General features: G+C 41.7%; 3 protein-coding genes and 2 long non-coding RNA genes across 5 annotated transcripts in view; 4 read left to right on the top strand and 1 right to left on the bottom strand.

The window, feature by feature from the left end:
* The window catches only part of LOC138911143 (uncharacterized), a 63,075-nt gene extending 60,740 nt beyond the window's left edge, over nt 1–2,335 (top strand). Inside the window, exons 3-4 of the long non-coding RNA XR_011416510.1 lie at nt 1,136–1,395; nt 1,947–2,335. This is a non-coding gene — a long non-coding RNA (uncharacterized lncRNA). The remainder of the gene's footprint in view (nt 1–1,135; nt 1,396–1,946) is intronic.
* LOC116650602 (uncharacterized) lies at nt 2,319–19,216 on the bottom strand. Its single transcript, XR_004303606.2, has 4 exons — nt 19,130–19,216; nt 4,062–4,209; nt 3,818–4,002; nt 2,319–3,731 (listed from the first exon to the last, which is right to left on the bottom strand). It is a non-coding gene; the product is annotated as an uncharacterized lncRNA (long non-coding RNA).
* LOC6623775 (cuticle protein 10.6) lies at nt 12,518–13,487 on the top strand. The gene is made up of 2 exons (XM_002046174.4): nt 12,518–12,617; nt 12,693–13,487. The coding sequence occupies exons 1-2, from the start codon at nt 12,606–12,608 to the stop codon at nt 13,095–13,097; spliced, it is 417 nt and encodes a 138-aa protein (XP_002046210.1). The 5' UTR covers nt 12,518–12,605; the 3' UTR covers nt 13,098–13,487.
* LOC6623685 (cuticle protein 16.5) lies at nt 17,165–18,341 on the top strand. The gene is made up of 2 exons (XM_002046173.4): nt 17,165–17,411; nt 17,655–18,341. Exons 1-2 carry the CDS (start codon nt 17,400–17,402, stop codon nt 18,165–18,167), a joined length of 525 nt encoding a protein of 174 aa, XP_002046209.1. The 5' UTR covers nt 17,165–17,399; the 3' UTR covers nt 18,168–18,341.
* A 1,496-nt stretch (nt 19,217–20,712) lies between the features above and the next one.
* On the top strand, nt 20,713–21,734 carry LOC6623766 (uncharacterized). Its single transcript, XM_002046172.3, has 2 exons — nt 20,713–20,927; nt 20,995–21,734. Exons 1-2 carry the CDS (start codon nt 20,916–20,918, stop codon nt 21,490–21,492), a joined length of 510 nt encoding a protein of 169 aa, XP_002046208.1. The 5' UTR covers nt 20,713–20,915; the 3' UTR covers nt 21,493–21,734.
* The last annotated feature ends 1,670 nt before the right edge of the window (nt 21,735–23,404 follow it).

Raw genomic sequence — 23,404 nt, 5'->3', positions numbered from 1 at the left:
TACACGCAAATGCTGAAATCAAGACACCAAAAAAGCCATAACCACAGCGCGCTGACAGCCACTCAATTTTTTAATTAGTGCAGCAGTTGTGGCCAGTTCTTGTTGTATTCATATTCGTTTTCCTATTCGTATTCGTTTCTTTGGCTCACTTATCATAACAATTTCCCTATGCGGACTGAGCAGGAAATCTTTTGTGTTTTTGAAGCTGTGGGTGCATTTTTTATAGATTGTCATTTAATTGGGCACTACAAATATATTTCTATTTGACCCAATTGCATTTTGCGATGCTTAAAACACAATCGATTTAGACCGTTTTAATTTATGCATCTTTTTCAATGCAGCATAAAATGTGGCATACTTTTGGGCATGTCGTATATTAAGCTTTACTTTAAAGCTCTGTGAAGCTTACCTTAACATGGTTTTGGGTCTTAACTCTTCAAAGGCCACATGGCTAAAATGTGCGCTTTGCTCTTGCTCGCCACATTGAATTGAAATTAACGTAAACCAATTCGTTTGAAATGTGAAACATTTCTGATGATGTATTGGAGTATCTCGACCATACCCTTTTTGACTCAAACGGATTAGTACTATCGATCGAAAAATCGATTTCTAAATTTGCAAGCAAATCAAGTTTTTTTTTTCTCAAAATCGGGGTTGGTTTGAAAAGCAACATTTTTTGACGATTTTTTTAATAACTTGGTTAAAATCGTCACAGATTTTGATATGTAATAACTTATTATGTTCCTACGGATCCCTCTCACCAATCGATAATCAATTGAAGCAAATATTGGGAGTTTACCTGAAGTTTTTCGACAAGAAACCCATTCTGGAATTTTTTCAATCTTTTTTGATGACTTTTTTTTAATATCTGAGCCAATAAAATAAACGATATTTGAATTTTATGCCATTTTTAACAGTTAGAACGATTATCTGCCGATTTTTGCCTGTGGAGATAAAATGCTACAGATCGATCATATCCTTGCCGTTCATGATGTCCATCTGCCAACCGTTAGTACTCATCCTCCCAATTCAGTAGAATATATAATAAAAAGGACGAAAGTCCTTCAGACAGCATAGATATAAGAACGATTCTTTCGTAATTTAACGAAGCCCTAACTCCACCGTATCCTTGCAGATCCTGACAAGTCCTGTGGCAAACAAATCGTATGGACAAGTACCACAAAATGTCCAAAGGACAACAGAATCGTCCTTGCCGTTTCCAAGATATGGCCTATTTTCTAAAAAGGACATTTTTTAATTAGCCATAGCTCAGCCAAATCCTTAAGGATATCGGAAGGATATATCGTTTTGAACTCGTGGGGAGCAGGACTATCGATTGGCATTCAAGGATTTCCAGGATTCGACAAAAAATTTCATCGAAATTTATCCTAGGGGGTAAGTCGCAAAATTGGCCAAAATCGAAAAATTCCGGGCTAACTTGGCCATTTGAAGGACTATCGGGATGTCCTTTGGCCAGTAGATAGTCCTAGCCTTCCCATTAGAGAATTTACAACCCAAAGGACGAAAGTCCTTCAGACAAAAATGTTTTAAGGACAATTTTGGTTGAAGATAATAAGCCATAACTCAAGCATATCCTTGCGTATCCTGGCGAGTCATGTGTCAAAATAATTGTGCTGGCTAGGACTACCACCTGGCCAAATTTCATTAAGATCGTCCTTGTAGTTTTAGAGATATTCAAGGATTTGTGTTTTCGGGTAATTTCCATGCGCCCCGGGGCTGAAATTTTACAAGTCCAATTTCGAGTCATATGATTCTTAGATGACCCCATATTTTTTTGATGCAGATCGATGCAGGGGGTCTATAGGATCCTAACGCACCATGTCCATGTCCTGAAAATCTGCAAGGACATGCCCGAGTTATGGCCTATTTTCCACTTTTATATAGTTATCTATATTTTTAATTAAAATGTGTTTTTATCATTTCAGATTGCCAAATTAAGGATTAAAAGGATCTCTAAGGACCTCCACGACTGACAAAACTGATTTTTCCAGGATCGGACTTAAATAAAGCCAGATATAGTTATTTTATGTTTCAACAAGCTAAAATTATAATTTATTGTCGATTTGTATAATTTTTAGAAAAATAATTAAGAAAATTGGCATAAAAACAACAATTTTGTATATTTAAAACATAAATAAATCAATTATTTATCTCCCCGCGGAGATATGTCGTTTCAAAACGAAATTTCCTCGCGGAGATATGTCGTTTCAAAACGACATATCTCCCCGCGGAGCTATGTCGCTTCAAAACGACATATCTCCCCGCGGAGCTATGTCGCTTCAAAACGACATATCTCCCCGCGGAGATATGTCGTTTCAAAACGACATTTCCTCGCGGAGATATGTCGTTTCAAAACGACATATCTCCGCCAGGAGATTTTTTCAGGATCGGACTTAAAATAAGCCAGATATAGTTATTTTAAGTTTAAATAGGCTTAAATTATGATTTAAGCTCCGTTGTATAATTTTACGAAAAATAATTAAGAAAATTATCATAAAAAATAACACTTCTATAAATTGAAACATAAATAAAGCGATAAAAGCGAAATTCTTGTTTTTTTATTTAAAAATTCAAAAATCAACGGCCTTTAGAAACCTATTGCATACCCGTAGGGGGCGTCTGTTGGTAACCGCTGGCTGCCGAGATTTTTCATAAAATCTGCCAAAATACCAGGCGAACAGAAATGCCCAGAAGGTCGACAAAAAAGATTTTTAGCTGCCGAAAAAATTTCATTGCATACCCAAAAGGGGCGCCCTAACGGCCGGCTGGGTCCCAAATTTTAGCTAAAATTTCCGAAAAATACCAGGCGAACAGAAATGCCCAGAAGGTCGATGCAAAATATTTTTGCGGCCGAAAAAAATCATTGCATACCCTCACGGGGTGCCTTGGTCGGCAGCTACTCCCCAAATTTCCCCTAAAATTCCGCTCAAATACCAGGCGAACAGAAATGCCCAGAAGGTCGCCGAGTGGTTTGAATAAAAATTTTCATTGCATAGCATTACGGGGCACAAATGTAACTCAATTAAAATGAGCGCTGTTAATAGCAGTTTCTGTAAAATGAGCGCTGTAAGCCGGCTGTTGAGCAACTGTTGCAGCTGCTGCTAATGTAAAAGGGCTCCTGAAAGAAAAACCATGCATGCAGTTTGAAGGATTCTGGTCCTCTAGGTTCGCAAGGACTATATCGATGGTATGGCATAACCAAGGATATGATAGTCAACTAGAAACCATCCTGAAGGCGGGTCTGTTGCTGGGGGCGGCTGTAAAAGAAAAGCATACATATTTTTGGACCCTGTTCCTACGCATTTCGCAAGAACTTGGTCCTTTAGGTTCTCTAGGACTATATCCATAGCATGGAATAACCAAGGATATATAGGTCAACTAGGTACCATAAATAGCCATTCTTTGCTGGCTAAATGTTGTCGATGTCCATCCGCAGATCAGCGGCGAAGTTATGTCGCGCCGCGTAGCTTCCTTGGGCAACGGCCAGCAATTGGCGCCAATGCCAAAGATGAAGCGGCCGAGTACCATTAGCCTGAAGGTGTCTATAATGGCGCTGCTGGCAAAGATTAGCTGACCCACGAGCAATTCGTACAGGCTATCGATCACAAAGCCGACCAGAAAGTACAGCAGCACACTGGGCCCCGAGTAGATGAAGTAGATGAGCGTAAATTTGTTAAATGTATGTTGTCCATGAATGTTGACAGGTTAGGCTGAAAAAATATACAATGAAAAATATATTAGTTTCTGTAAACTAAAACACTACGGTTAAATTACGTCCGACTGTGGAAAGACATACCCTTAAGGATGTGTGACTCTTTAAAATAGATAGAAATATAGAAAATGTTGACATGAGAATCGACCCAGTTTGGTAATAGTTTTAATATAACCATTGCTCCTTTGGTCAAAATTTAGAACACGATTGTTCATCTAGGTACCAACGTTATTGAATATTTTCTTCTTCTTCGTTCCTGGCAGATTTAGCTGCAAAGTTGAAAATAATTAATGAATTTGTGTTTTGTAAGATTATTGGAGAGACATACCCTTAAAGATTCGTGAGCACTTAAATTGATTTGAGAATTGACGCAGATTTAAATATGATTTTGTTTAAGGTATATCCATGGCATGAAACAACAAAGGTCGTCCAGGTACCAACGTTATTGAATGTTTTCTTGTCCATAGCAGATTTAGCTGCAAAATTCAAAATAAAAAATGAATTAGTATTTTGCGTGCTTTTAATATCGTTTAAATGAGGTCCAACTTCGGAAGGATATACCTTTTGGAATACGTGAAAGTCTTCAAAATCGACATGGTACTATAAAAAACTCTGATTTCAGAACCGACGAGAATTTTGGTATCACTTTAATGTTCAAACCTCATAAGGCGATTTTATCACATGTCAATTGATATTCCCGACACGGACGATATTAACCCGAGAATTTTTCAGCATAACATTATCAAAGAGTTTCACTCAACCACGGATCAAAGCCGGCGCACAGAAAACTGAGCGAGCAAACTCACAAACTCGAGTGAGCTCAAAGGTAGATCACGCACAAGCAAGCATGAGTTGGCATGAATTGCAAAAACACACACCCAAACATATGGAGAAGGAGAGAGAATAGCCAAATGTGTACATACATATGTGTATGTGTATATTTGCATTACATTCTTATTCATTGCGCTCTCTCGAATTTTTTCACTTTTGTCAAACTTTAGAGTACGATTTGTTACTTCCGTTCTCTTAATAGTCCATCAAAGAAACATATAGTACTTGAGAATTTTCACTTATAATTTTGTTATAACTTGACTGCTGCTGGACTTAATCATGTCGCGCAGACGCAAAGTGGACAAAAGTCGGCGCACAGCAACTCACAGGTAGATAAGGACGCATAGGAAAGCATACACAAGCAAGCATAAGTAGATATCAATTGCGAGAACACACACCCGCACATATGTATGTATGTATGCAAAGGGAATCGCCAAGTATGTACACATATATGTATGTGTATGCGCCTGCATTATCTTCTTATGATGAATATCGCGATGAATATCGCGCTCCCACGAACTTTTTGCGTGTTAATGCTTGTGCATTATATTCTTATATTGCGATGTAAGAAGACAATTACAAAATAGCATTTGGACGTGAAAGTCTATAAAATCGATTATTAATACCTCCGACCCGTACAAAACGTATATATATTAGTGATACGGAGGAAATTTACTTGAGAATTAACACTTATCATTCTTTTAAAACAACTTTACTCGACTGCAGCCCTTTGAACAAAAGTGTGAACAAAAGTCGGCGGAGATATCTCATAAGCATGTACACATATCAATTGCAAAAAACACTTACCCAAACATATGTATGTATGTATGCAGGAACGTGTGTGCATTTGCCTGCTGGAGCCTTTTCTACTTCTGCATCAGATCTACAAAATAATACCAGGCTCGATAGAGCACCGCTCGCAGCACAACAACATGCCCTGCTGACGAAAAGGGCCACACTGACTCAGAACAAAGTTGGGCAGATCCACCAAAGCGGCGCTCAGAAAGAAGAGCACTCAGAGCACATCAGCATGCCAGCAGTTATTAATTGGACCAATCAGCGATCGGCACCGAAAAGAATCGTGAGCGCGTGAGCGTAAGACGAAAAATGACAGCGAACACACACACGAACATCTGACTGCTAATCTCTGGCTTTGGCTCATCTCTGCGCACACACGTGTTTGTGTGGGTGTGTATGCCTGGCAATGCGGCGCATCTCGTTCCCACTCGAATTATGATCGCTTGCTAATTTTCAGTGCGCCGGTTTTTTCGGTCGCTTAAATCACTCATAATTTAACACTCTGTTAGTTTCACCTCAGCACTCAATATGAGCATGTTTTTATTAGCAGCTGCTAGACTCGGTGGAGCCTGAAAGGGTATAATGTATATGTTAATTAGCTTATTTAATAGCTGAATTCTTAAGAATTGGATTAAACAGAAAAGGAGAATTTTACTTCCAATTATCCGATGCACAATTCCAACATCCATTAATGGTTTTTTATTTTCACAACTAAAAGGCGATCTGTATGGACGAATGCTCAATAGAACAAAACCAAAAAGAAAGCTACAGAGATAGACCGAAAACATATACCATTTCCATAGATAACCAAAATTTCCATAGATAACTAAAATTTTATATGAAAATCGATGGATTGAATAAATTTGTTGACCAAAAAACGATTTTTTTGTAAGGTCAACCTTTTTTGTTGATTTTTTGGCATATCTCGGCCAAATAATGTCCGATTTTGTTATTTAATACCATTTTTGATTCATATTGATCAGTACTATCGATTGGCGTTCAAAAATTGAAAATCTAAATTTTGACCAAAATCGACCAAAAAAGCAAGGGGTACCATCACGTTTTTTCTCAAAATCGGAATCGGTTCGAAAACAAAAACTTTTTGAGGTTTTTTTTTTTAATATCTCGGGTAAATATCGTCAGATTTTGAAATAATATACCTTTTTGAATTCGTTCGAACCCCTTCTATCAATTGCTATTCAAAGAAATTAAATGACGATTTCTTAATTAAAGTTGTTGACCAAAAAACGATTCGTTTGTAAATTCAACCTTTTTTGTTGATTTTTTGGCATATCTCAGCCAAATAATGTCCGATTCTGGAAAGATATTGCATATTTGACTCGTAAAGATAAATACTATCGATTGGCGTTCTCGAAATGAAAATATAAATTTTGATTAAAATCGACAAAAAAGCAAGGGGTTACATCACGTTTTTTGTCTAAATCGGGGTCAGCTTGAAAATAAAAAGTTTTTTGATGATTTTTATTAATATTTCGGGTAAATGTCGTCTGATTTTGAAACGTTATACTGTTTTAAATTCGTACGGTTCCCTACTTTTAATAGGAATTCAATCAAATAAATAATAAAATAAAAATGTCACAAGAAACAAGACAATTCAATCAAAAATCAAAATTTTTTTGGTTCATTTTTTTTTCAAATATTTTGGGTAAATACTTCCGATTTTGAGTTATGGATCGATTTTATTTAACTTTATCAACTACCTAAGAGATTTTTTTGCTCATATACATTTTTGTATATATACATTCATAGCTAAGACACTTGCATTGAAAAGATATTCTCTGTAATTGAATTACCTGGTAGACTCAACTGCGCTGACATAATCAAAATTCTGTTGATAGACTGCGGGCAACGTATACTGATGGATGGACAGGTGAAGTGCTCGGATACTAAATGGTTTAATTAATAGAAATTGACAACGAGCAGCTGCCCGCTGGGAATTGCAAGCAGCAGCAGCAGTTAGCGGTAGGAATGGAGGAAGGGGTAGGGGGCCATGCAACATGCAGCTTAATTAGCGTTGGAAATAGCCAAGTTTTGGGCCGCGGCCAATTCCGTCGACTGTTAACTGTTGGCTGTTGGCTGTTGGTGTTGTCGTGCTGAGCCGTTGTTGGCAGTTAGATACGCTGGAAAATGCGATTACATTTGGCGGACATGTCTATCTATTAGCCGGTCTTAGCCATATCTTAGCTGGCATTAAAAATCACTCATACGCCGCGTAATAAGGTCTAGGCGTCTATTTAATAACCACCTGCGATGTTAATGGAATTGGGCTTTTGGTCAATTCTGGAACTGTGCTCGCTTCGATGGGCGTCACGTCGATTGTCTTATTAATTTTAATGGCCGAATTACACAAAACGCAACGCAAACGTCGACTTTTTACCGCCGCTTGCCAAACAAACTGTTGCCGGCCAGCTTGTTGGCCATGTTTTTGTCTTGCCAACTTCCTTGATTACAGAAGTTTCAAGCCACCCAACTTCCCCCCGCCTGCCAAACCGGATCCGGCGATTTCTGCGGCTTGACTCAATCAGCGTACTACACGAATTTAATGTGTAGTTTAGCCGAAGCTATCATTAAGTCTAATTGACTTTTTATAGCCGTTTGTGTTCTTATTTCATTTTTTTTCTGTCTTTGCATTTGTTTGCTCTGCTGCTATTACAAAGGCTACACTGAGCGAAACAAGTGACTGCTTTAAATTGAAGCACATAAACTATTTTTGAGATTGACTCAGGTATTGATATTCAATTGTAATTTCACAGTTATGAAATTTCTTTGAATGTTTATTTTTTTAATATTGTGTTTAGCTTACAGAGAAATAACATGTCTTTTCTCTCAGTGTGTACACACACTATTCGTAGAAGCAATTGTCGGGGTGGGAGCAGACGAAATCAACTTTACCACATCATATTATGGTGCCGCATGTGTCTGCTTCGCGCACCTTCCACAGGTGTGCGCTTTATATTATAATGAGTATGTTGAGCACAACAAAAGGTAACTTCAAGTTCAGGGTGAGTAATTCCGAGTCAACGATTTGCTCGATATTCACACGTATCACTCAATCGCAATTAGAAGACAGCAACAATAACAAAAAAAAGTGAAAGTCGCACTGGTTGAATCGGACTCAAAAGCGGGGAGGGGAATGGGCGTAGGGCGGTGGGGCACCCACTCGTGCACGCAAAATTCAATTAAAAGGCAATAATCGGCGGCTAGACTCAGGACGTGTGCGACTTGTAGAGCTCATAAATCACATGACGATGTGTGCATGAAAAATGCGTTGAAAACAATTTGCATACATTTCGGTGACAGACAACAACAACAACAACCCGAGAAATTCCGGCGGGGTGGTTCGCCAATTTAATTTACGAGCTTTAACAAGGGGCGTGGCAGCTGCTGTTGTTGTTGTTTTTGTTGCACAAATTGGTCTGTGCGTGTGTTGAGATTTTCAGGCGGCTGGCAAACTACTTAATTATGAAGCCAATTCTGCAATTTGCATTGAAACGGCAAACGGTGCTCATTGAAGCTGTCAAATAATCTCAGACTTTAAAGTTAACATGCATGGCCAACAACAACAGCAACAACTGCTTTAACTACGTGCTTTGTTGTTGCCCAATTGCGCAACAAGTTGGCCAAAAAGAACTTCAATTGGTCAGCAAGGCAAAAGGCGTTGTATCTGGCCAATTGCCACAGCTTGGGATAAACGATGCGGCACTTAACCAAGTCGAAGGTGACTCCAAAGCGGACAGCTGCAGCCAAACGGGGGTCGCTCTTAAATTCATTAATGAAAAGACAAAGTTTGGTATGCATACCCTCGCAGAGAGGGTATTAAAACATTGTCGATACATCTGCGATCATGCTGATTTTAATTATAAATACTATTGTCAGTTTGGGATATATGTAGTTATGAACAACAAGACCCATTCGTGAAGGGCACTGGTCAAGAAATTATTCCCACCATATACTGGCTTGGATTTTAAGTCCAGTTGAAGACTGAGTAACTCATCTAGGCCTGGTGGGTTTAATTGAACTGAATCGGTGCGAGTCCGGAAGTATGTACATTGTTTAGTTTTTTATACAATGAACCGAATCTTCAACCAAATCAGTTGCACAATAAACTGCTGAGCTTAAAGCTGAAAGCACACCATCTTAAACCTTGTACCTGCCCAGCTCAGATCAGGGCTTCTTCAGCAAACGTGCCTCTTCCCCTCTCGGGCACAGTCTCAGTGCAGCTCCCTTCACTTTTCTGAGACGCTCTGTATATTATTATAAGGGTATTCAAGTTTCGTCATACTAAACACATATGTTTTTGTTTTTCTTGTCTTATAATGGCTTTAATATGTGCTCGTCGCAATTGCTGCTGCTGCTGCTGTTGCTTCGGACTTTGCCAGGGCTGTGAATTGAAGGTATTCTAGCAAATTTTTGTTACTAGCTTTTTCAATTGTCTTGCCATTGTTACACTTTTCAGCTGCTGTTGTTATTATTATTAGTTATTGTTGCTGTTGCTGCTGCTGTTGTCGCTGTAATGTGCACGACAGCAGTGCGACCTTGACCGCGTCCACCGTGTGGTATACTTAATTGGTGCACACGTTGGCCGCGTCACCGTTGCGCACCATATAATTATGCAAAATACGTAACTAATTAAACAATAACTAAATAAGTAAATTAAATATTTTTGCAAGCACACAAAATTGTACGCTAATTAAACTGAGCACATTCAGTTTCAGTCTGAGACTTGTGAAATTTCTCTAGTTTCGCAGATTTCTGTGCCTGTTGCATTTCCATCGAAAAGACATAAATCATAGTCCAGATATTAGAGAAAAAATTGACGGCTTTTAATTTGAAGTCTGTTTTGTGATTTGTGTTGCAGCTTGCAGCATGTGGCATGCCACAACTGTGGTTGCTGTGGTTGCCCAATGCGAACAATGCGAACAACCGCAAAAGCCATTAAAATGCAATTACAGGCGAGGCGCAGCCACAGAGGGCCACACTCAAGTGGGTGGTTGGGTGGTTCGACACACGCAACTCGTATCCTGTTTTATGCCAATCCAGTCGATCATTCGATTTGCTGCAAGCCCATTTGCATATCGATAAAGCCGCACAACCAGCACACACAGTTTGTTGTGCGACACATGCAAATTGCTGCCTCGAGGTGTCCGGTGAAGGGTTGAGCTGCCGTCAATATGCAAATTTTGGTACCGCCAAACCAAAAGAATTGTCCACCGTCGATTGATTTATGCGCCATAAACTTTAAGCGCGCTTTGTGCGCAGAATCAAGACTCTCAGCAGCTGCCGCTCAAGGCCCCGCCGGGGGCCTCAACACCAAGAGGCCTACGCCCGATTGTATAATCGCTTTTTATCGCAACGGCAACAACAACAACAAAAAGCAATTCGAACAAATCGAGAAACATACAAAGTGTTTTGATTATGCTGCGCAGTCAGCTACCCGACTTTGCAGATTGTTGCCAGATAAAATGATGAGGCGTGCCCCGGAAAGAGCGCGGGCAGCGGTGGAAACGAGGGGGGGCGGGGCGGTGTGGTCAGTGTTGGCAGGATTGCAAGATATTAAGAATGGCTATTAAGAAATCTGGCAGGCCATTAAAACGAGTGCTCAAATATGATTCGAGCATGGAGTGCATTTTATTTATCATATACCCTGTAACATAGAAATGCACGCAATAGGCTATGTTAAAGTTGTGGTTATTTACAAAAGAGTTGATCTAGTCACATTTGTCTTTTAATTTCTTCGCTTTTCTGTCAATATAACCTAATGGAACTCAAGGAGTTCGAGAGCTAGACATATAATAAATGAAAATAAATACAACTGTTTTGTTTTTCAATTGAATTGGTTCAAGATAAAAAAAAAATACTTTGCTTGGCAAAGCCGGGTAATACATGCTACTAAGCAGTAAAGATGGGCTTTAGAAAATATTAAGTATACGCAGTTATTTTCATATAGAAAATACCCACTTTTGTAAGCGGAAGATAAGGCTTACATACAGGGCATTTCCTAGCTGCATATTCTCTTTCACCAAAACAAAAAAGTTGTTTATTTTCACAATTTATTTGCATTTGCGATGCGAATTGATTTGGCGGCTAGTCGCGAGTTACGCATACGCAGCGTACGCCGTGCCAACGATAAGAAATCAGTTAAGAAAAAATTAATGCACAAATGTCCAACAACAAAGTGGCAGCCGGCCATTAAACAGGCAACTGTGTGCCTGGCCAATCGCAATTTGTTGCCAGCTATTAGCTGGTGCGATTTTTCAAACACCATTTGTGCGTATTTGGACAGGAATCGCTGTGTAAATGGAGCTGAAGCTGAACGGGGCCACATTTAGTCAATGCGCTTGTCCATTTGCATGGGGGACAGCTGTGAATGGCTTTGCCTACACCTACGGCAAGATCGTCGACTGTCAATCAGTTAATAAGAAAAACAAAATTTGCTGATTGATAATCGTGTGCGTGCGCAGATTTAGAAAGGAATCCTAACTGTGGGAGCTGGAAGTACGCACCATTGCACAATGAGCATTTGTCAGATATGTGGCCGCTCGCTAATTGCTTGTTAAGTAAACCGCAAATTACAATAAGAAAAAAAAAACAAAAAAGACAATTACGACAAACAAAACACGCCACAAGAAAAGCCACAAGAAAAACCACAACAAGAACAACAATGGCTGCAAAACGCGCTTTTCACACTCTGCCCTAGCCTGTGGTTGCCCCTTTAAAGTTTCCGGCTGTGCTCTATTCAAAAACGCTGACAACTTATTTTAACTAGCAACAGTAACTAGTAACTATTAATTGATTTAGTTTATTTATGCATTTGCCATGCACCACAGATTTTTCTAGTCTGTGTCTGTGTTTGTCTCTGGCTAAATCGAGGCAACAAGGTGGCGCGTGACTGATTTCTGTGGCGCACTGCATCACAGCTCGAATCGAGATCGTATCTCACACTCATAAGCCTCTGCATGCTGCTGCTATTCTCAAAGCCCCCGACTCGATAGCCGAAGCTTTACGAAGTTGTGGACAGGGCAGGGCGTTCACGCTTTTGATTCGCAGTTCGCGCAAATTCATGTTGTTGCTGTCGTTGTTGTTGTTGTTGTTGCTGTCGCATTGTCTATGTGGTTTTCAGAATATTTCTCAAGTTTTGATTTGGTATAAATATGCCAAGCTGCGCTGCTGTTTAAACATAACACATTCAGCTCTTCAGTCAAGTAGCAGCCAAATCTACAACATGTTCAAGCTGGTAAGGATACGCGCCACAGCCAAATAGTCTCGGGCAAATACTTATTTCGGTTAACTCCTTTGCCTCCTCCTCCAGATCGCCGTCCTGTCCGCCCTGTGCGCCGTCGCCAATGCTGGCCTCATTTCGCCCTACAGCCATGGCTATGGCCTGGGCTATGGTGCCGCCCTGGCGCCCGCCTATGCGCCCACCGTCATCTCGCATGCGCCGATCATCAAGAGCTATGCCGCGCCCATTGTGCATGCGCCCATCGTGAAGACCATCCACCCGGTGGCCACCTCCTATGCCAACACGTACAAGGTCGCCACCAAGGCCTATCCCGTGGTGCATGCCGCGCCCGTCTATCATGCACCCGCCGTTGTCGCTGCCCCAGCTCTGCACACCACCTCCACCTATCATGGACACGGCGCCTATGGCGGCTATGGCGGCTATGGCAGCTACGGCCTGGGCTATGCTGGTTATGGACATGGCTACCTGCACTAAGCACTGCTCCAGCTCAATACTCATGACGAACCCTAGGACCAGCAACGATCAGGACCACAACAACATCTACAACGACATCTGCATCTGCATTACCAATCGGCTAATCCCGAGAGATTGTGTGAGATTCTTCAGTACAATGTTCGCACGCTTTGCCGCTGTCAAAGTGTGGAACACAAAATAAACCCCATTTTATCATTAAAGTGAGAGACAGAGACGGAGATAGACAGAGACACAGCCTGAGAGTGAGAGCGAGAGAGAAAGAGAGAGAGAAGGTAGCAGGAGAGATCAAGTTAATGCTGTATATATGATTATATTTTTTGTTATTGTGCAATGCTCGTGGTTTCGACTTAAGTAAATAAAAACAATTCAAAACTCTAAAACAATAGATCACTTTTTATTACTCTATGCACTGGTCAAAAACGGGGCTAACTTTTATATATATTAAAATGGCTAAATATTTAACTGCAAGATAATTCAACAAAGCTGAGAAAACTGTAATCTCTAAAATACACTGCGAAAAGAAAACTAGCTAAACTAAATTTAATTTGAGTATATATTAAGTGCAACTAAACGAAAAGCACACAAATATGAGAAAAACCTTCAAAGCAGGTGGTAAATTTAACAGATTTGACAACGAAAGAATAAGCATCTGATAAAGAATTTAAGATATTGAAACTTTGTATTCCTTAGTGGAAAAATTGTACAATATTTGAAACTTGTAAAAAATTATAAAAAAAAATAATTGTATTCTTGAAAACTATTCTATATATACGAGTATTTCAATAATTCTTTCAATGTATGCAAACTGAAAGCTAAAATTGAACAGGCGATCTGCGACTTGTCAGTCCGACGCTTATACAAAAGCTTGAAAGAATAAAATAATGAATTTAATTTATAAAATATTAATGCTCAATTTGCTTGAATATTATCATTGTACACTTATTTCGCACAGTGTAGCCGGCAAAGTGTTGAAATTTCCTTGAAAAAAAATAAACGCATTACAAATGCCAACGCCTGGCAATTATGCGACTGCCTGTTGAAAACTAGCGAGGGGGGAGCTGGGCGGTGCAAGTGGTGCCAAGTGGCTGGAAATGAAAGTGCGTCGAGTGGAGCAATTGAAATAATTATTTATTAAAGCCTGTCCAACGTCATGTGCGTCGTTCGAGCTAATTTCGCAATCGGAGCAAATCGAAAAGTGGGCCAAACGCACAAAATATGTCTCTTAAATCGCATTGGCCAAGTTAGCTGGCTTTCATTTTGAATGTTTATAGAGCAACCCGGCAACAAGTTGAGACCAAAACTAATACAAAACAAATATTTAAGACGAACTGTGCTTAGTATAAATAATATTGTTATTGTTCGCGACGGCAAACAATGCAATTGTGGTGGTATTGTGGTGCTGCTGTGGTGCTGGCCTTAGCCAGTACAATAATTGTGGGCAAGATACCAAATATCAGATACAATGCGCATTATCGACATAAATTATGCCCAACGATCGTAGACTATAATTTTATTATTGGTCAAACATAACATTGACACCTGGCGACTGTCCTCAGCTCGGCGGATTAGATGGCCAGTGAAGTGAAGCCAGCAAAGGCCGCACCACAATTTGGCAACGACCTTCAGCGAAGCTGCATAGAGAACTAAAGTGAGGTGAGGCGGAGCTCATTCAGAGATTGTGGGCCGCTTCCTACTTGCAATTTGCGCATTGAATATTCAACCAAGCGCAACAATGTCTCTGCCACAGTGCACTCAAAAAAAGGGGGGGGGGGGGCGGCAGAGTGTGGGGCGTGGTGGGGCACACAGTGGTGCTCTCATGGCACAGTTACCGCTTGTTGTTTTCCCACACCGTGAGGCCATGAGGTGCAATTGTCGCAATCGAAACACCTGCCCGTAGCTTGAGCTTCAGCTCACTCGTTTTGAGTGCTTTCTGGGCGACTTGAGTTAAGTTGGCCCAGCTTAAAAGTATTCCATGCCATTTGGCTATTTGTGTTGTATTCAGCAGGAACGTGCAGTCTATTGCGTAGGCATTGCACAGAGCACAGGGCCAAACAGTGCAAAGACCTTCGGCCACAACAAGCAAAACAAACAGCACACACATCAGGGACTTTGCTGTTGATTGCAGTGCGTCACGCATGCAATTAATAGGGCATTCAATTGGTTGCAGAAATAACTCAAAAAGCAACAAGCAACCAGCAACAAGAACTGTACATGGTTGGCATAACAAATTTCCAGTTTAATTACAGCCAGCTGAAGCGGTCGGTCACTCAACCAGCTGCACATGCTGATCCTGGCCGCAGGAAATGCACCCAACACACGCGTCACCCACGCGCTCAACAATCCCCTTTGAAGTGACCTTCAAGCGAGCGTTGACTCTGCTGGCTTTACCCTGTGGATGGGCAGGCACAATGGGCATTTAACTCCTCTAAGCAGACCCATTGGGAAGTACATGCAGAAGAAATATTAATTCGATTTACCAGCTGAAACCCAAGCTGGAACTGAAGCAGTTGCTGAGAAGTAATTCGAGGCACGAACCTTTATACCCTACACAATTAATTTGTGAAATATATAATGATCCAACAGTTCGAAGCTGAAGGTGACATATAAGTGCAAACCTTTAAGAATTGAACTGTTTGTGTATCAGTTTTATCGTATTTTTCGAATTCCGATTCAATTCGTTTGTTCTTTTTGTAATAGTTGCCTTTTTCTATTTTCTATTATAATTTATACCAAATATAGTATTTAGCTAATGTAAAGCTTTCTTGATCTAAAATTGGTTACTAGAATAATTTGGTACATGCTTTGTCAAATGAACATTTTCCTTGAGGTGCCCAAGTGATTATTCTATTAGAAAATGTTCTTAAGCTTGACAAATTATTATTCCAATTTGTGTACATACTTAATCTTAGCCCAGTATAAACTGGGTCAGTTTTATATTTGCTCAAATGATATAAACTAAATCAAAGCGCAAACTTGTTGACTTCCGCTTTATGGAAGTGCATGACGAACAACTCTTGAGTGCAGCCAGCTTGGCAATTCACTTAGCTGACGCCTGAGACTTGTGCACCTTAAGCTGCAACACGCGGTGCTGATGATGTCGCAAGTGCGGGGGTTTTCAAAGCCAGCCAGGCAAACGCAACATTTTACTGCCACACACAGACACAGATATGTGGCAGCAGCAACGTGTGCTGGGAGCAAGGAATTGCCAAACTCCAAGAGCAACAATGCGTGCCTCAATTTGGCGCAACGCGTGCCACAAGTGGGGGCTGCCGCAACCAGGCCAAAAAAAAAAATAAAAAGCAGCAGGTAAATCGCACGAAAAGCGAGTTGAGGTGAGTGCCGAGAGCACGTGGCCCCAATTTAAGGCGGTTTATGCGCGGCAACAAGTCTGCGCGGCAAAATCCTGAGCAGCTGTTGCCAGCGGCACTTGAACGGTTGCTGTTGCCCCTTGCCCCTTGAGGCTCGAGTGCTGCGGCATGCGCGCATTGAGGGAAGGAATTTAAATCGCATTGTGCCAAATTCTGGCACATTCTCGGCTTACTATACCTGAAACATATCGATTTTTGTTTGGGAATACTTCGTTATGCTAATTTTTTTGGCATGACATTTTTGGGGGGAGCGGAGTTCGCGTGCCACGTGTTGCGCATTTGCGAGACATTTAATTGGCCCAATAAGCAATTTAATTCATAGAGTTTACGAGTTCTTGTACACAATGCATACTTTCGCGTGCCGCGCCTTATTCATTTGTGCTCGAAAAAAGCGTAGTCTGCCTCAAGGCGTAGGCTTTAAAGGGCGCCCGGTGGGCGATTTTTATTGTGTGAGATTTATTTTTGTTGGCTTTCAATGGGCAGCCGTTGCCATCAATCAAAGTCTCGATGTCATGAGGCGTGAAACGTGCTCGCAATTCCTCTTTGCAACCGGAACCAGCTGCAACTACTGCGACTCCCACTAGCTGTGGCAACTTCTGGACACATTTCTCTCCCTCTCTGCGTGCGTGTGTGTGTGTGTGTGTCTTGGGACCGCCTCTTGGGGGACTGCAGCATGAGAGATTGCGAAACGTGTCGCGTGCAGTTGGCCGCACGAATTGCTTGTCGATGGAACGTGGCCCGGCTGTCGGTGTTGGCCTTTGGCTGCGTGAAATGCTCCCGTAATGGAGTTTGTTTTTTTAAACATTTCACATAATGCGTAATCAGATGAGCGAAGTATAAAAACCAGCGTCGTTTAACCAAATCAATTCATTTTATGTGAAAGTCTTTGAAAGTGCAAACGTACAAAATAAATCGACAATTGCCGCAAACAAACATGTGCAGGATTGTAAGTATTTTGGGTATATTATTGGGTATATCAGTTGACACTATAAAGCCATGGAGAAGGAGGAGAAGGACGAGTGATTAAATAGAGCCCCTCGTCGCTCAGCCTGAAGTCTGATTTATATAACAAACTCTGAGTCTGATCGGTTCGGGAGATAACTTCAACATCGGACTACCATATCTATTAAATAGCTCCTCCTCTTGTCCTCTCACCCTCTCACTCCGATTCTCTTCTCTCCACTTTCAGCTCGCTCTGCTCTTCTTCTGCCTTTATGCGCCGTCGCATGCCAGCCTTTACCATGGACCATCTGCTCCTGCTCCTGTGGCAGTGTCCGCTGTTTACAGTGCACCAGCTCCTACGCTAACCTATGCTGCTGCACCGTCCACGCTGACCTATGCTGCGCCACATGCGGTGCATGCACCGCCAGCTTTCATTAAGTACGCTGCACCACAGCACATCAGCACGTACGCGGCGCCTGTTGCTCCCGTTGTCAAGTATTCGCTGGGCGCACCTGTAACCACCACCACCACCACGTATACGGGATTCGCTGCACCAGCTCCAGCCCCACCAGTTGTACACTACGCTGCACCACCACCACCTGCGTTTGTGACACGCTATGCGCCACCACAACACGCTTATGCATACCACGCGCAGCCTTCGTATGCCCGGGTTGCGGTTCATGCCGCCCCGCCCCCCGCTGTTGCCTATGCGGCGCCGGCTCCGATTCCGGCTGAGCTACCCTGCGATACTGCCTGGTGAGGCGGCATATCACACATCTACCTAGTTATAATCATGTTAATTTCAATGCTAATCGACAAGCTGCCATCGCGTATATTAGCAATTAATGAAGAGAGAATTTATAAGTGTGTGATTTAAATTGTTGATAATAAAACATCTTCCGCGGCATTTATGCGCCATCGTAAAGAACGCCAGCGCGTGTTAATTATACAGCGGCGGATGGGGCTAGAGATACCGCCGTAGAGCAACCGTAAAGTCAATAAAACCGAAGCTAACTGTCGAGCTTCAGCGATCGATCCATCGATTGACCCACCTCAATGCGAATTCCGTTGAAGCTGTCAGCGTTAGGTAAATCCGAATCCATCAAATGGGTCAACTCTTCTTCAATGACTGCATACACGGAGCCAACGCTTTTATTAGCACAAATTATAACTGAATACATTTCGTAGGAGGTCAGCCACTCGACGAATCTTTATTGGGCATTCGGTTTGGGTTTTGGATCCGACTTTGGGGCTCGGCGTTTGGCGTGCTGCCGACAATTTGTTGTTCAAACCGCAGTCGGGGTTGCCGTCTCAATTAAGTTCCTAAACAACATTAACTAAAGACTTATTAGCCAGTCATTGAGCTATCCGCAGTCGGCGTCGCAGTCGCTGTCGCAGTCGCAGTCAGAGTCCGTCTCGTAGCTGGTGTCACATGACTCTCGATTTCTGTTTAATAAACCCAAATGCCCAACTGTTGTTCAAATGCTCAACATGCTTGCAAGGTGTCGACATTGTTGTAGTTGTTGTTTTATTTCATTTTTTTTTTTGGCAGTCAACTCTAAGCAGGTGCGCGACATGGGAGGGGGCGCTTAACGCCCTCGTTCAGAGTTAACTTGTGCAAAAAATGAAGCTAAGAAATTATTCTAATTTACTTAAGCATTATAAAATATGTTCTCTATATGTTAAAATCTACCCTAATTTATATTTGTGCATTATATTTACCTCTTTTAAATCCTCTTACTTTTTAATTTAAATTGTTGCATAATCCTTGCATTCTCTGTAAATTAGTCTAACAGAAAATAAGGGCAGCAACTTAAAATATCTGAAAAAGATAAGATACTAATGAATTTATTGATGTATAATATATATGTATATGTAAATTTTTACATAAAATGTTGCAATCGTAAATTACACTTGGCAGCTCTCGATTATAATTTACAATGTAATACGAAAGCATTAAAATTTTAATCAAGTTTATAAAATGAAGATGTTTCTGTTAAATAAAAATATATACAATTTTAATTTATGTGTTAACCGAATCAAAATTTCTAACACATTTTCCGTAGCCATGTATAAAGCTAATTGCCGTGAGCTCAGGCTGAATATTAAGCAATCGATTAACAGCTATTTGACATTAGTAGATGAGCAAAACTGGGGGCAACTAATCAGCTAGCTAATAACCCCCTTGGCGACGACCCTGACTGAGTAACTGACTAACTGACTGACTGACTGACTGACTGAGTGACTGGCGGCGGCGGCCGCTGCGGCTGCTTGTTGCATAGTTTGGATGCCAATCGAAATGACCAACATTGATTTATATGCAAGGCAAACTAAATATTATCAATAGGCGCTGCTCAACAGCTGAGCAGCGGCAGCAAATGGCAAAGCAGCTCATAAAAAAAGCCAACAACTTAGCACAGATAAATAAACACAGTCACAAGATAATAACAAAAACAAATGCCAGAGCTGCAGTTGACGTTGGCATCGAATTAAACCGAAATAAAAAACCCAACAACAGACAGAGAGAGAGAGAGAGAGAGAGAGAGAGAGAGAACAACAACAACAAACTGTTAAACAGAAGCAGAATGAATAAGTTAGCGCATATGGCCAAAAGCCAAGAGCCGTGTCGTCAGGGGGAGCCAACTGAGCCAACAACTGAGCCGAAAGCCAAAATATTTTGTCGACGCCAGCAGCGACGCTGGCAGAGGCAGCAGCGTCGTGTCGGCAGAAGCACAAACGCATTTTGATTTTTGTTTTTATACCCTGTAACCAAACAAATGCTCCAGAAGAGTATACCAAAGAGTGGCAACTTTACAGAGCAGGCAGCAAAATAATTTATTTAATTAAGTGTTAAGGCGTATCTCTTCTCATATGCATATTAAAGAATTAATATAAATGTGTTTCATTCAAATATTCTCACACGGTTGCTTTGCAATGAGTTGTATCGATTGTAATATCGAAATAAATATTAGACTGTGAGAGTTCGTATAGTCATAAAAATATTTTATATTTAAATACTTTAAACTAATACGCATGAATATATATAATAGAAAATACCAAAAATAAAGACAGTCCAGACAGACAGACAGTCGCAGTCCCTTCAAGCTCTTCTGCACACAGCTACAAATAAACAGGGTATTTGCTAGTCGAGACCCGCTCTCTTAAATTATCAGTCTCGATTGCTTTGCTTTGCGTTGGGTCTTGGACTGGTCGACTGGTCGTCGCGACTGTTTGACTGGTCGAGTGCCTCACCTGCTGCTCGTCTGTCCGTCGGCGGGCAGAACTCAACTGAAGCTCAGCTGTGGCTCAGCGCTTTGTTTTTTGTATCTGGCGTATAAAAAGCATCTTCAGCTGGCGCACAAATTTTAATCAGTCCGAAAGGCTGCGTCCGTCCACAACAGAAACGAATCGCTAACGAATCGCATTCGAGACTCAGCTGAATACGCGAGTGAACAGTGTTGTAAAGTGCAAACACAAGTGAATCAATCCAAAGAATCTAACGGCAAAAATGTCTCACAAAGTGAGTGTGTGTGTGTGTATGTGTCTGCACATCTGGCTGTGATCTAATCTGTAACGGTTTCTTTCAGAAATCCGTGGCCAATCTTCTGCTGATGGGGCTGGCGCTGCAACTGACCTCGGCGGTGCTGGCGGACGTCTCGCACTTGGAGTACTCAATCTCGCCCAGCTCCCAGCTGGGCGCCTATCACTATCCCGCGCCACGTGCCCCGCAGCGTCAGCTGTCGCATCAACAGGTGGCGCGACAATTTGTGGAGCCAGCCCTGGAGCATGCGGCCTTTACCCAGGTGCTAACCAGCAGTGGCTACGTGTTCGGTGGCAGCACAGTCGCCGCCGCCGCCGCTGCCTCGGCACCACTGACCGCTGCCGCCGCAGCGACGGGTCGTTCCATAGGCTCGCCGACGGCGCATGCGGATGCCAATTCGCTTAATTTGAAGCTGCCCGTGCCCTTTGGCCTGATGCCATTGAATGTGGCGAATTTGCCGCTGCAGGCGGGCGCCTCGTACGCCACAGTGCCGCGCACCACCGGGCTGACCTCCTACGGCACGGCGCAAATACAAAGGCGCTGACCACCACCAGTTGCACCACATATGTATAGGATTTCGTAGGCATCGATTTTAGTTGATATTAAGTTGAACGCAAGCCACAGAGTCAACCGACTGTTTTATTACCTCTGTGTGTGAGTGTGAGTAAGTGTGTGTGTGTGTGTGTGTGAATCATCTTAGTGAATATACTCGAAATATACTCGAAATATATTCGAAATATGCTCGTAAATAAAGTAAAAGCTACTTGCCATTTAAAGCTCTCGCCACAACTAAACACAAAGATCAAATTTATCGAACGACTTTTTTTATGGGTGGGTTCATTACCAAGCGCCAATCAAACCTTCTCCATTCATCCAGCGGATCATTGCCACTGCAAACTCTTGTCTCTGGCTTGTCTGTGCTGCATTTGCATATATCGAGTGGAGAGTCGAAGGTCAGCACCGAGAGACGTCTTCATCGGCGGCCAGCAGACCCGCCGATCGCACCTTTCACTCGCGAACTGCTACTTATCAAAGATCAATGTTTGCTGATGCTCGCACACTGTGGTTCGGCGGTTCAGTGGTGATGCAGGGTGCGGGGGTTACGGCGATTATTATTAAAAAAGAAAAAAAATGAGATGAGCATCTAATTTGCATACAAGTGTTTCGAGAGCTGTTTCAGCGCTCGAGGAGTTGATCGTAAGGCCTTAAACTTGGCATTGATTTACTAGCAGTAACCCACCAACCACCCCACCTACTTAGATGCCCCTGGCCTATCGTTTAACCGCGATTTATCAGCAAACGGAACTCTGATCTGCATCCAGCTTTGAGAAACCACTTTTTATAACTGGATTAACAGCAACCAAATCAAAAAACAATAACCATAACGAACGGTACTGGCCGACAAATAAAAATAAAAACAATCCTAAATATACATAAATATATTATTTTTAACTGGTGCCTACGTAGCGGCAGGTCTTGCCCGGAGCGAGAGCGGGCGTCGAGGAAGTGAGCGGAATCTCGAACATCTCAAATTTCCGTATAACCATCAACTGACTGATCAACCTGATGGAAGAACTCATAATCAGAGCTCAGAGTCAAGAATCGTTTACAGGCGGCAGAATTGAGAGGTCGTTGCGTTGATCAAAATGTTGGTAGGCTACAAGCAAGAACAATGCCGAATAATAAATACCCTCGAGAAGATAATTTGATAAAATCAAAAGTTAAATGTAAGATTCTTCAATTTAGCCTAACAGGGGACAGGTACATTAGAAACAAACGAGTTTTGATAGATCATTTCTATCGGTACATTATTATACCTTTATCCCATTATTGGGATTTGATATATGTCCTAACTGAACGATAGGTATATTTACCAAATTTGACAAATGTTGCTTCACATTCGGATAGAAAGACAAATAAGTGTATATAGATAGCAAAAAGTGGGTAATTATATATACTTCATTGGCTAACATATGTCTTTGTTTAAACCTTGATAAAGGTAGCTTCTAGAAGAGTCGAGTTCATTATGGACATAAAGGTAGAGGGTAGACGTGTTTAACAAAGAATATATATCTTACAAGACGTCTCTGCATCAAGTATAAGCAAGCTAGCGTCAAAAAATGTGAAGTTTACATAGGATTAATAGAAAGAAAGATAGATGGGTACATTTAAAATACCGTTCTAATTATGCTGATTACGATTATATTCCCTTTATAGACTCGAAGATGTCAAGTTTCATTCTTAACCCTGTGTTGTATACTTTAACAGGGTATAAATATGCGGATACTGTTACACATGCGCATACCCCACGTAGCACCAAGCACGGCTCACTGGTCACTTGAGCAGATCATCTTGCAAGGCCTTGAGTTCATCTTGGAAAAAACAATGCGAAACGCCGACTGCGACGGAGGCAGCGGAGGAGCAGAGGAGCAGAGGCAGCCGATGACGACGACGTC

Source organism: Drosophila virilis, chromosome 3 (genome assembly GCF_030788295.1).
Source record: "Drosophila virilis strain 15010-1051.87 chromosome 3, Dvir_AGI_RSII-ME, whole genome shotgun sequence".
Taxonomy (NCBI): Eukaryota; Metazoa; Arthropoda; class Insecta; order Diptera; family Drosophilidae; genus Drosophila; species Drosophila virilis.
The sequence above is the reverse complement of the archived record's forward strand: the minus strand, read 5'-3'. Positions and strand labels throughout refer to the sequence as shown.